The sequence below is a fragment of the Magallana gigas genome, chromosome 9, assembly GCF_963853765.1.
Source record: "Magallana gigas chromosome 9, xbMagGiga1.1, whole genome shotgun sequence".
Lineage (NCBI taxonomy): Eukaryota > Metazoa > Mollusca > Bivalvia > Ostreida > Ostreidae > Magallana > Magallana gigas.
In genome coordinates, this window is record NC_088861.1 from 43,907,451 (window position 1) to 43,920,887 (window position 13,437).

Here is a 13,437-nt window from a genome sequence, read left to right on the forward strand (position 1 = left end):
TTAGATAACTGTTTTATTAGAAAGATTATCCATTTCTAATTGCAATTGTGTGCGAATTCAAGACAGGGGTAAACTGTTTTCAAGTGAAGAGGGGTGGAAAAAAACACAGGCCAAAAATAACCCTGTATACAGTATGTATGGCGAACTTAGATGAGTGTTTAAACAATTATCACCGAAGTTTTTATATAATGAATTCCGAAATTAAATAATCAGAAAAAACAAGAATGTGATGTTTTCTATGCTGCAATTGAGCTGCGATAAATGCATGTAACTGTATAAATAGTTTTAAAAATCGAGTAAACGTACTATCAATGGTTGTACATAAAACCATAAGAGTTAATTTTAACAACCTTGAGCCATTAGCCACCCCATCAAACACCGTGCGACGGATCCCTGTATAAGATATAAGTACGTACATGAAACCCGACCCACGAAATGTACAAACCCGTTAGATTACACGACAAGTTCACCCAAATATATAATTATATGCATGCAGTAAGACAAAGAGAAGATCAGATATGGAGACAGATTCCATCTTGCCGCCGATTTTTTATGCCAAAAAATGTCGTACGATTCATATCGCCTGCTTAACGGTTCAGCGAATGCTTAGAAGACACACGACTCTGAAACCGCCGAAACATGATCATAAAACCTTGGACTGAAATAACTCCGAATAAAAATCTAACTAACGCTGATATACGCGTTTTGTGTAAACCCAAATTACCCCAATCCTAATACAGAGGCAGTGTGATCAATAGATCCTATAGGCATTTTTTTTATTTGGTTCTAAATAGGAGAGTGCAGTGAACATAGCAGGGAGATGTTATTAGACATAGAGTCATTTCACGTCTTTGCTGTAAATCTTTCATCTTGCGTGTCCATTAGTAGAATACATTCCTGGTTGTTCTAGCATGCTGTGTTATCCAGATCGAATACAAGTAGCTGTTTATATAGTATAATATTTATTAGACACATCGAGTGAACTGAAATGCATCATCTTAAATGTCAGTACACCAACCTAGTAATCTTTTATAAGGTATTTTATAAGTAATGCGATGCGCAATTAATGCGTACGCAAATAGTGATATGATTTGCCGGATGTCTCAAACCGACACATCTTTGAAGCTGATCTCAACATATTTTTTTCTCATCAAAACCGTAGGTGATTGATAGGTTGACCGGACGGTCGATGGGATAAAGGATATGTTCAAATATACAACTAGAGACATACACCTGTCTTTTGACACCCCCCCCCAAAAAAAAGCATTCAGTTTACCGCATACAAAGCACGAACCCAGCCCAGAGGGAATATAGAGAAATATAGGCCGAAAATGTTTAAAATCTTATTCTCAAGAACTACAATTACTATGCAAGCATTCTTAGAAAGGGTAGATTGTATAAATTGTAACTCTCGACTAAAACTAGGACTCCAAGGGGTGTTAAATATTCAAGTTTAAAATATATTGGAAAATATTAAACTAAAATAAAATGATACGATAAACACTTGTTCATGTGAGCTACGTGGCCAATGAGCCTCTTGTTTTGGCTATAAGTTAACAGTATCAAATTATTTTCCATACAAACCAATAATCCTGGGAGGTTATAGACTTTCGCCTATATACACCAGCAAAATCAGTCTCCATTCACTGCACAGCCGAATTAAGCTCACGTCCTTATGTTATGTGGACGTATATACCACTGTAAGTGAGTCGGGAACGCTAGATTATGAGATCTATCAACTATATTATTGCCATTACCACTTAACTTATCAGGTACAATACACAGCAGATATGTAAGAAACAGTCTGTTCCCCGCATACAATTAACCTCAATCTAATAATGCAGTTTGTCTAAAATAAGCCCCCTCCCCCCCCCCCCCCCCCCGCCCTCTTCATAATATAAAGTTAGAAGTTTTCAACAATCGGAAGCAGTCGTATTCACACGAACCCAACATCCGGGCTTAAAGCATGTACTTTTGCAAACAATACAAGGTGCACGTGCGAAATGGTATGTAAAGCACGTGAAAAAACGGTACGGTATTATGTAACAAGGGCATTGCATCTCGTTCCAGGAGTGTCCAATATCTGTGATACTCAAAATAACAACAAAATGCCGCCCTTTAATATAATCGATAAATACAACGTATGACGTCACTCACAATACCACGGAAATTCATGAATGAGAACACTCTCATGGGTAAATCGCTACAGTCAGAATATGCTCCGCTCAATAGTGCACGGCGTTAAAAAGTTCAATTTTATCCGCGGAAGTCCGCGCGATTCTTTCATTGCGGTAAGACACAGCTGCATTATCTTTTTTTAAAATAGTTTTTAAAAAAATGGAATATTTTTGTGCATAAGACATTTAAACCTTGCCGTGGTATTTAGTGAATTTTGTGGTTTTAATTTAAGCCGTCTATATTTTTTTCCTATTTCAGCAATGTGTGAACAGCGGTACGAAAGGTTGCTTCCAGAATCAACAAACTATTAACTATTGCACAGGTAAGAAATCATACTGAAAAAAAAAATATATTGTGATATTTGTTATATAGTATTGCTGGTTTCTTCAAATATAGGTACATTTTTACCTTTTTTTCTGGAAAGGGGGGGGGGTTAGGTATGTGAATGAGTATATACTTCGGTAACCTTTTGTTGTTTCTGAAAGTAAATATGTATGGTTTTTTTAATTATTCATCATAAAACGAAAGAAGATTAGTCTAACCTGACTTTACTCCAAAGATCAATGCCCTTTACAATAAAGTTACGATACGTTAGAGGTGTCTACAACGCCTGCCGATTAGAACTGCATGTTAGGATCGATCGATTTCTCGGTCTAAGACTAATGGTATATATGCTCACCATGAAACGATTATTTAATCTTGATTGCTGAAAAGTTTATAACGAATCTTTATAAGTAAGCAAAAATTGTATAAAACAAAATAAGTTAATTGGTATCTTACACCAAGCCACTAGAGACCACGCAGGCCATATACCCGATACACTGGTATGTGGAATAAACCTAGTGTAACAGATCAAATAAAACTCCCATTGATACCTGAGTCTTACCAGTGACATAATTTTGTTGTTACATTTAATTAAAAATCAATATTGAAATAATGGTATGTTACATGTACATATGTAAAGTACATTGACAATTAATGTAATAAAAACATAGTTTTTTTTAATTAACAGATATAAACATCATGATAAGCAACATAATACAAAGTCATTAATTTACTGTTTTATCTTTTATGGCGGATTATTCAGAGAGTATAAAAATCAACGGAAAAAACAACTTAGCAATACAGGCTGGGTCGGTCTGACCAACCCCCTGAACGTGTGACGATACAAATCAGTTCTATTTGTTCATTATATATCACATTACAAAAGTTTACGTCAAATCTGGGTCAATCCCAGCGGTGACCTTGACATTGACCTAGTAAGAATTAAGGAGGAATTTTAAACATGGCGTAACTGGTTGTTTATTGACACAGGGGACATTACGGTCGACATATCAGCATTTCTATTGCCTTTAAAAGCAAACAATTAAAGCAGGCGAAATTTCTTGAATACCTTCCGGCTATCCTTACAGAATTCCGGGCTTTGTAATCAAATGTCAACATTTATAAAAATATATATCTCAACTTAGTATTTCTAAGTCGACCGTCGATAGAAAATACCAAATTATTAAAATTTAATCAAGAATACATACATTTTTTTTTCATATAAAATCATTCGTTAAAAATATAAATCGGTTAACTTTTTTAATGTTCTTTTAATAGGTGTAAAAAAAAATTAAATACCTTAAATACATGTATATGATTACAGCATACTGACACAAAGCATTATCGCTTAACAGAAACTGACACACGTAGAGATAACGGAAGGCAGTCTGTGGAAACTCTTGACATATACAGCTGTTAAAATTAAAACTAAATAAGTAATGCAAAACAATTTTTGTAATAAGAATACGGGATTTAAAAAATGATTTAAATTTTCCCATTTGCACGAAAATTCATTACCTGAAAAAAAATATCAAAATATATATCAAAAATTATTACAGAAGTAAAATAATCATTTAAAATATATCAACAGATATCAATTATTTATTCTAGGTTTAAAATGGCTGCTTTATGATAATGTAATTTATGACTAATACTTATCCAGGCAATTCAATCAAAGTACATAATAAAACTTACTATTGTAATAAATGAACTACATGTATTATTATCTTTAGTTATATCCAGACATGAAATTTATGATAATGTTAATAATGAGAAAGGTGCGTGCAATCATTTCGCATACAGTGTCATTAAACCCTCGCATTTAATAATTGTTCGCAGTGAGATATGTGCCTGGAAAAACGAACTAAATACTAAAGATTCCCCAAATACGTAAAAAGGAAGCGCCCAAAGATTCCCCAGAAACATTAAGAACAAGCGAATCTGTTTCCAATTAACTATTAGTATCGATAGACCTGCGGTATATTTGCTATTTGTTTGTAACTAAAATGCACAGCCTGTCAGAATAGCTTAGCTTCTTTGTAGATATCTTAACATAAATAAACACTGGCGAATGACATCTAAACCCAGTGAGACGTCATATTTTATGTAATAATTATTACGTAACAAATAGCAAAGCACACCTTTAAATCTGATATACAAATGAAATAATAAATAGATGCTAGTTAGGCTGATTCTCCGAACGCCTACTGCCCAATTATCATTATTCAATTATACTGGGCAATTATGGGGCCTTCTAAAGGTGGTGCGATATATCGTAGCGTAATTAATTATGATAACAATAGGCGGTATAGCAAACGGTATCAGCTAATGACCGCACGGTGGAATTTACACCGATATTACTTATATAGTTACTGGTCAAATTTACCCACTTAAAACAACCCATTTATAACAAATTATTCAAAATTTATTTTTAATTTCGTAGCAACGAAAAGAAAGTAACGATAAAGTTGTTTTAAAAATCCAAAATGTTTAACATTACTTATTTCAATATTTCATCAAAAAGTATAAAAATTATAAAAGTCCAAAATAACGGAAAGTTGTAAAAAAAAAACGCCATTAGGATTAATTAAGTGGTCTCATTTTAATACTTATTGATTATCTTTTATATTAATAGATAACAAAATTTATCTCTGTGACATCGATTTTTAATTTTTTTTAAAGATTACACGGATTATGTCGTCATCGATTTTTCAAAGCGTGATTTTGATGACGACACAAGCACAGACCTTGACGTCAAAACGATTTCCCCCAACTTGGAAAGCAATCCCGAGTTTGTGTACTTGGAGGGCATCCAGGAGAGACATTACTGGGGAAAGATCCGCTCCCTAATGAGGGGCCTCGGGTACAAAGGGTACCTTGAGGATCTCAGGCATGGGCGAGGGAAGGGGATCTTCATAAGAAACGATGTGGCGGATCTAGTGAAGCCTTACGGGGGGACTGTGTATAGGTCTAAACGACCCAACCCCTTGTAGGCGTCTGCTTGTGATGCTGGAGAAGGCAAGGTCGACACTCATTGGAAAATCTACTTGACACCAAGAGCAGAAACATAAAGCAATCATTTCTTTTTGAACATCAGTTATTGTATGTGGTGATATAATTAACAATATACTCATATGTTTACAGTTTTGTTTGTGGAACTGTTGAAAAATACCGGTATTTATAAATTTGTTTTTCCAAAACAATTACTTTTGTTTTACTGTTTAATACCTTCATAAAAACTTTCAGGCCCCAAATATGAATTCTAAATTTTGAATTGCAAACTGCGTTCTAGAATGCGGTTCACTATTCAATTGCGAACTGCGTTCCAAAAACCGATTGCCGGTTAGGAAGTCTATCATATGGCATAGAAATTGTTATTGTAATGACCATGAGATGTTTTATAATATAATTACCACAAAAAAAATGATACAGATAAAATGTTTCAAATCAAGTTCATAGGATGAAGAGGGATAAACAATTTTTTGGTCCGGCATTCTAAAGTTTTCAAAATAACTGCTTCCACTCAAATATTGGAGGATTGTGAATCCTGACTCCCATATGCAAGTGTATAAGAATAGCTTGGCAGCAGGTAAAGATAGTAGAATGTCATCTTAGATAGATAAAGCACTGTGCCGGATAATTATGCCAGTGCCATATGGTGTCATTTTTGCACCTGCTTAAGATGAAGTTTCATAATAATCCATACATATTAAATAATAGACCATTGCCTAGTGAGTATATAACCACTATTGTTTTATTGTGTCTCACCTGAGACATAAGCTATTTACCTTTAAAAATTATTATTACATCACAAAACAATATTTTCCATGGGAGAAATGATTTCCTAACAGGAAATATTGAAATTTCTGTAGGATTTTCTAAAAATCCTGCATGAATTATATTTCTATAGGAGAAAAGTATTTCCTGCATAAATTAAGTTCAGACAGGAGGTTTTCCTATAGGAAATTAAGATTTCCTATCGCATTTTGAAATCCTATGGGAAATTTGTTCATTTCCTATCGGAATTTAAAGTCTTACCGGAGGTTCTTTTAATTAAGGTTGAAAATTCCAAACATTTAATAGGAAAATTGTTTTTCCTATGGCAAAAATTGTTTTCCTGCATAAATTTATATTGCAAAGGTAAATATCTCAACTGTCAAGGGAGATATAGTAATTACAAAGGTGGTTTTAAACTCCCTACGCAATGGTCAACCCTATGGCATGAGTGAAATCTTCATTAAAAACAACTTCGATGGAAGATAAATGCCACCTTGGCATTGGCATAGTTGACCGGTACAAGTTAAAAGCTCTGTACATGAAATTGAAAACCAGGGAAAAACACACAGTGACAGACCAAAGTATCTATGGGCAACAAGTATCTAGTCTGTACATCAGAGTAATTCATATAGAATCGCTTGGCATTCACTATGGTGTGTAACGAGAGAGAACTCGAAAAACAGCAACCAAAAAAAAAATAATAATAACAATAAAAAAAAAATAAAGAAGAATTTTTTTTTATCGAACTTATTGTTATCAATACCAATAAAAAATCTGTTATAAAAGTGTTTAAAAAAAGGAAAAAAAGAAAGAAGCATATAAACATTTAAATGACGAAGTGAGGTATCTAATTCAAGTTACAGATTTTAATTCAACACAGCACTTAGTAAAACTGATATGAAATGGAAGGGGGGGGGGGGGTCTAAAATAGAACGGAAGACTAGCATGAATCTATTTATATCTATAGTAGAATTATATAAACTAACTACTGTTTCGTTCATTAAATCTGATCTTTATATGCTGCGAAAGCAGAACTACATGAATCCTAGATTACGGACATATTGAACGTGACAAAGAATGCTAGATTATGTAATACTGCGCAGTTAGCTCCCATAGTAATCGAGGATAATGTTTATGAAAGCCTATAGGAGCGTTGTCCGTCGTCCGTTTGCCGTCCACTGGACAGGTGTCAGGGAATCGACAGTCTATCTAGATGTAAGTAGTCGCTTTCTAACTAGTGTAGCACAGTCGGCTAGCAGCTGATATATAATGCATCGTATACATTACACTCGTTGGATAGCTATTAATATACTGGTATAACACTCCATATACCATGTACCCATTACTAGCTCGTTCACGGGATGAACTCTATGTAAATATATAGATTTCTTGAGTCATATCACTTACTTTTGCCGACTATTTACTACCCTAAGTGACAGGTGACTGTGTACATGTACGACTGTAGCTAATTTTATTCCCTTAAATCTGGAACATTGTTCAACTCCTGTAATTAGTTGTTGGTGCTGGACATAAAGCTTTCAAACTATGTACATAGTTTGGAGGTTTACATGGTAAGCAGGTTTACATGGTGAGAGTGTGTACATGGAAAGGAGGTTTATATGATGAGGAGGTTTACATGGTGAGGAGGTTTACATGGTGAGGAGGTTAACATTGTGAGGAGGTCACACGGTTAGGAGGTTTGCCTAGGGAGGAGGTTTACATGGTTAGGAGTAAACATTGTTAGGAGGCGACATGGTAAGGTGGTTTACGGTTTACATGGTGAAGAGGATATAATGATAAGTAGGTTACATAGTACATGTAAGAAGTTTTGCATAGTGAGAAAGTTTACATCGTTAGGAGTTAACATGGTGAGAAAGTTAACATGGTAATTAGGTTTTTATTGTAAAGAGGTTTACAAGTAAATGAGGTTTACATTGTGAAAATGTTTACATTGTTAGCAGGTTATATGGTTAGAAGGTTTACATGGTGAGGAGGTTATATGGTACTTTGTAGGTTCATATGGCAAGAAAGTTTGTAACATGGTAAGAATAATATATGGTGAGGATGTTTACACTGTGAGGAGGTTTACATGGTGAACAGGTTTTATGGTAAGAAGGTTTATATGATAAGAAGGTTTACATAGGAATGATGTTAAATGATGAGGATGTTTACATTGTGAGGTTTACATGGTGAGGGGCTTAACATGGTGAGTAGGTTATATGGTTAGGAGGTTTACATGGTGAGTAGGCTATATGGTTACGAGGTTTACATGGTGAGGAGGCTGTATGGTTAGGAGGTTTACATGGTGAGGAGGCTATATGGTTAGGAGGTTTACATGGTTAGGGTGAACATAATGGTATCTAGCAAAATTTTGAAATATATTCATGACTACTTGTTCTGGGTTCTTGTTGTAATGGATTTGTGTTATGTAATGACTAAAAATATTAATTTACAAATAACTTGATGATTCACGATGCACATAATTGAATTTTGAGTTTAAAACGTGATAGCTTACTGATCATGTTTGAGTCCAATATCTAGTATCTCTCTACAGAATTATTTACTTGACATGATGAGTTATACCCTTAATTATCAACCTGATGAGTGAATTTTTTTTACTGTTGATAAAGTAATTTGTAAGATTAAACAATGTATGATTTGTAAAATTTGAAGAAAAACAAGTGGCCAATAGGCCTTAACGGTCACCCGAGTAGCAAATAATCCATACACAAACTTATCGAGGAGTCTCATATATGCATTTAATTAGGTTTCATTCTGGAGTAGAAAAATTATAAATTTGTAATGACGACCACCTCCCTGCCTGAACTCTTTAAACAAGAACTATGAAACCAATAATTTTGGCGAAAAACTTAAAGATCTGTTCTACAAAATCACGAATTCAGGGTTTCTTTCATGTGTGTGGGAGTAAAGAAGATAATTTTTAAACATTATATACATTAACACCCATATATCCATTTTAGCCCTGCCCTAGAGTTAAAACATATACTCCAGGGGACATGGAATTTTAAAATTTTAGAAGAGGACTTCCTGGTAAACATCATTATGAAATCAGTTTTTCACACAGATGTGTGAGAATAGAGACGAAGGTTTTTAATCGTTATATGCATTAACACTATATTGCCATATTGCCCACTCCCCATGTACTGAACCCCTGACCCAGGGGCCATGAATTTCACAATTTCGGTAGAGGAGTTAGTGGACATCATAATCATGAATTTAGTTTTTAAAAAATATATATGGGAGTAGAGAAGAAGATTTTCCAAGATTAAATACATTTTAACTATATGGTCATATTGGCCCAACCCTAGAGCCAGAACCCCTGACCCAGGGGCCATGAATTTCACAAATTTGGTAGAGGGCTTCACATCATAACCACGCAACCAGTTTTTTCCTCACATGTGTGGGAGTAGAGAAGAGGATTTTTGAAAATTTGGCTTTTTTTGCATATTTGGTCCCACCTGTGCCCCCCCCCCCCCCCCGGGGATGGTAGAGCCATGAATTTCACAATTTAGATTCCTCTTACCATAGAGATGCCTCACACCAAAAATGGTAACAATTAGCCTTGTAGTTTTTAATGGAAGTAAAAAATGTAAAATTGTTAACGCAAGACGGACGACGCACGACGACGGACGAAGACAGATAACAAAAGGTCACCTGAGATTTGAGCAATGAAAACGTGTTTCACACTTACGCATTCTACTGAAAATCCCTAATTAAACGCAAGGAATTAATATCCGCGTAAAATTGCGAGAAGCATCTCTCGCAGATACTAAAATCTCGTATCATTTTTTGAGAGTTGAACACTTAAAGAAATTTTGACAATAGTTCCATATTGGCGATTTTATATTCTCGCGACTTAATACAAAACAGCGGGATCTCGGAATTAAGTACTCGCGTAAAGTAAAGAATCTGCCACATTTTTATTTGCTACAGTACAAACCCCGCCATATTTTTATTAAACTAAAAAGTTACCAATAACTTGAATAGTGCTTACGTAATTTATGATTTCTAGTGTTTAACTTACTATAATTGAAAGTATGCTCACCATGTTTGAGCGAAACATCTATCTGTCATCTTTATGAATTAAAAAATGACCCATGGCAAAAGACCGCTTTTAAAATTGTTATGTATGAATTCATGCGACAGGGGTCATATACTTGCCTTTTCGACGTACTCTTATTTTTTTTTTTTGAGCAGCGGTCCTTCCAAGTGATTGAATTGGACAGCATTAAGAAGGAGCGGCCGGACAGAAGAAAATACATCATAGGTTTGGTTATGTTTCGCTGTTTTATTTTCTGAAAATATTATTTAAAGGAGAAACTATTTTTCAAAAAATGTGTAATTATCAGAAAAGAACAACTCAAACGGAAAACCCAAATAAAATCATTAAAAAACTCTTGAGTCAATAAAAAAAATCAGTGGATTGTGATCAGACTTTTTTTCAAATACTTTGCAAAGCAGATGATATTAAAAAATTTTTTTTTATTTAAACATTATTTGCTTGATAGCTTGCAAGTCTTTCCAGATCATAAACCAAATAAGAATTTGCAATTTAATTTTTAAAAAATAACTTAATTAATGCATGTACCTTTATTGCTATGTAGATAACTTTGACTGCCTGCGTATAGATCTGACAAAAGATGACAAAAGCATAGGGACTGTGACCGGAAGACACGCAAAAAAAGAATTCAGCCCTTTACACAAACCGGAAGTGGTAATTATTGAAGGCATGGCGGAGAAAACGTTCAACATGGAAATGAAGTCTGTCATGCGCAAGCTCGGATACTCGGGTTTCCTGGAAAACGTGAGACACGGCAAAGGAACTGCCTTCTTTATAAGGAATGATAAATTAAAGAAAAAGAAATCGCTACCAGCAACAGTGTTCGCTTTTACATTACGTTATCCTTTAGTCTAAACAAAGAATCACCACTTATTGGACTCATATTGAATGATCAGAGAGATCTAGAGCTATACTTCTTGAAGGATCTATGTCCATGAAAAAGATCAGTTTTTAGTTTAGTACAAAGCTGTTATTTTGTAAACGAAAGTGTATTGATGTGTCTATTGTAAATGTATAGTTATGTATGTAGAAAGTAAATGTTATGACGATATTAAATGGAAGTTTTTAAGATTCAAATTATAACAAAAGATTTAGAAAATACTTCAATCAAAACCAATAATTAACATACAAAAATAAATGAAAATAAAAGGGTAAGCAATATTACACATAACTTATCAAAACAAACCCTGACTATTTATACAAACAATCTATACGTATATGATACACATTTTGGAAACAAATATTTAAATAACATATAATAATGTAGATGGATGTATCAATCAAAATTATCTCTAAATTAAAAGGACATGATCACTTTTGATCAACCCTCCCCCCTTTTTAATGTTTACTATGCTTTAGTAAGGGACTTCTAATAGTCGACCAAATTTTGAGTGTCATTTGTTGAGTTATAAGCGAGATTAAGAGATTACACTTCTTTGTTATGTAAACAAAGCTTAGATGAATTAATGTATTTGTTTACAATAAGAAAATCCCAGGTTTTAGCTTAAAATGAGTGTGGCGAACACTAGGAACTGTTGTTGATCAAAACCAACTAGCAAGATAAAAAAATCAGCTTGAAAAGGAACAACTTTTACTGGTATACTAAACTAATGTAAACAAAAGCATGGCACAAGCCTTGTTTACATAGCAAAGGATTGTGAGCTCTGTATCTTAATTAAAACTCTTCGACTGACTCTCAGATTTTGAGTGATCATTAGAAATGGATAGATAAAACATTGGAAACAATAAAAATAGACAATATTTTTGACCATGCCTCTTTAAATAATACAAATAACAATCATACCATGCTTACAAAAGAAAATAGTACACTTTTGTAGTGTGTTTATGACCAATATGGGGTGTTTAAAGTAAAAAAAAAGTACGGTAAAAAACTCTCCAACAAATGGCGAATTATTCCATACGCATAAATAGCCGGTGAAGTTGATGTATTTGATGTGTCTTTCCCAGCTTTGCCAGAAAGACACGAGAGGTAGCGATCGTGGGATTGACAACAATGTAAACATGGAACTATGTACGATTGTGGGACTGACAACAATGTAAACATGGAACAGTGTACGATTGTGGGATTGACAACAATGTAAACATGGAACAATGTACGATTGTGGGACTGACAACAATGTAAACATGGAACAATGTACGATTGTAGTTTTGACAACAATGCAAACTTGGAACAATGTAGGATTGACAACAATGTAAACATGGAACTATGTACGATTGTGAGATTGACAACAATGTAAACATGGAACGATGTACGATTGTGGGATTGACAACAATGTAAACATGGAACAATGTACGATTGTGGGACTGACAACAATGTAAACTTAGAACAATGTACGATTGACAAAAAATATTAACATGGAACAATGTACGATTGTGGGACTGACAACAATGTAAACATGGAACAATGTACGATTGTGGGACTGACAACAATGTAAACATGGAACAATGTACGATTGTGGGACTGACAACAATGTAAACATGGAACAATGTACGATTGTGGGATTGACAACAATGTAAACATGGAACAATGTACGATTGTAGTATTGACAACAATGTAAACTTGGAACAATGTAGGATTGACAACAATATGAACATGGAACAATGTACGATTGTAGTTTTGACAACAATCTAAACATTGAACAATGTACGATTGACAACAATGTAAACATAGAACAATGTATGATTCAGAACAAAATGAAATCGTGCAACATATTTGATTTTGTCCTACTGTAAATGGACCCCTTTTAATGAATACCAGCGCATTTAAAAATCTTAAAAGTAACCCGATTGAAAGGAGAGAAATGGAAACATCAAAGGGTTATATATATATATATATATATATATATATATATATATATATATATATATATATATATATATATATATATGCATTTTTCAAAATATTTATCTATAATAAAATTTCACTTATTATTTTGATTACATATACATGGCTTAAACAATTACTATCATTAACAAATCAAAGATATTAGTATAAACAAAACAAACTTCTTGAGGTAGTAGGTAGGCAAATTGCGATATCTCACATTTAAGGTTCT

The 13,437-nt window shown here is 33.9% G+C and overlaps 1 protein-coding gene and 1 long non-coding RNA gene across 2 annotated transcripts; both read left to right on the top strand.

The window, feature by feature from the left end:
• The first annotated feature begins 2,088 nt into the window (after nt 1–2,088).
• Nucleotides 2,089–5,705, top strand: LOC105329156 (uncharacterized). The gene is made up of 3 exons (XM_011430339.4): nt 2,089–2,291; nt 2,437–2,500; nt 5,185–5,705. The coding sequence occupies exons 1-3, from the start codon at nt 2,178–2,180 to the stop codon at nt 5,493–5,495; spliced, it is 489 nt and encodes a 162-aa protein (XP_011428641.3). The 5' UTR covers nt 2,089–2,177; the 3' UTR covers nt 5,496–5,705.
• Nucleotides 5,706–7,332: 1,627 nt separating this feature from the next.
• On the top strand, nt 7,333–11,429 carry LOC117691794 (uncharacterized). The gene is made up of 3 exons (XR_010709316.1): nt 7,333–7,494; nt 10,498–10,567; nt 10,905–11,429. It is a non-coding gene; the product is annotated as an uncharacterized lncRNA (long non-coding RNA).
• The last annotated feature ends 2,008 nt before the right edge of the window (nt 11,430–13,437 follow it).

Coding starts and splice junctions, on each gene's coding strand:
- LOC105329156 (XM_011430339.4), top strand. CDS start 2,178: ATGAGAACACTCTCATGGGTAAATCGCTACAGTCAGAATATGCTCCGC. Junction 2,292..2,436: donor CGCGCGATTCTTTCATTGCG/GTAAGACACAGC, acceptor TTCCTATTTCAG/CAATGTGTGAACAGCGGTAC. Junction 2,501..5,184: donor AACTATTAACTATTGCACAG/GTAAGAAATCAT, acceptor TTTTTTTTAAAG/ATTACACGGATTATGTCGTC.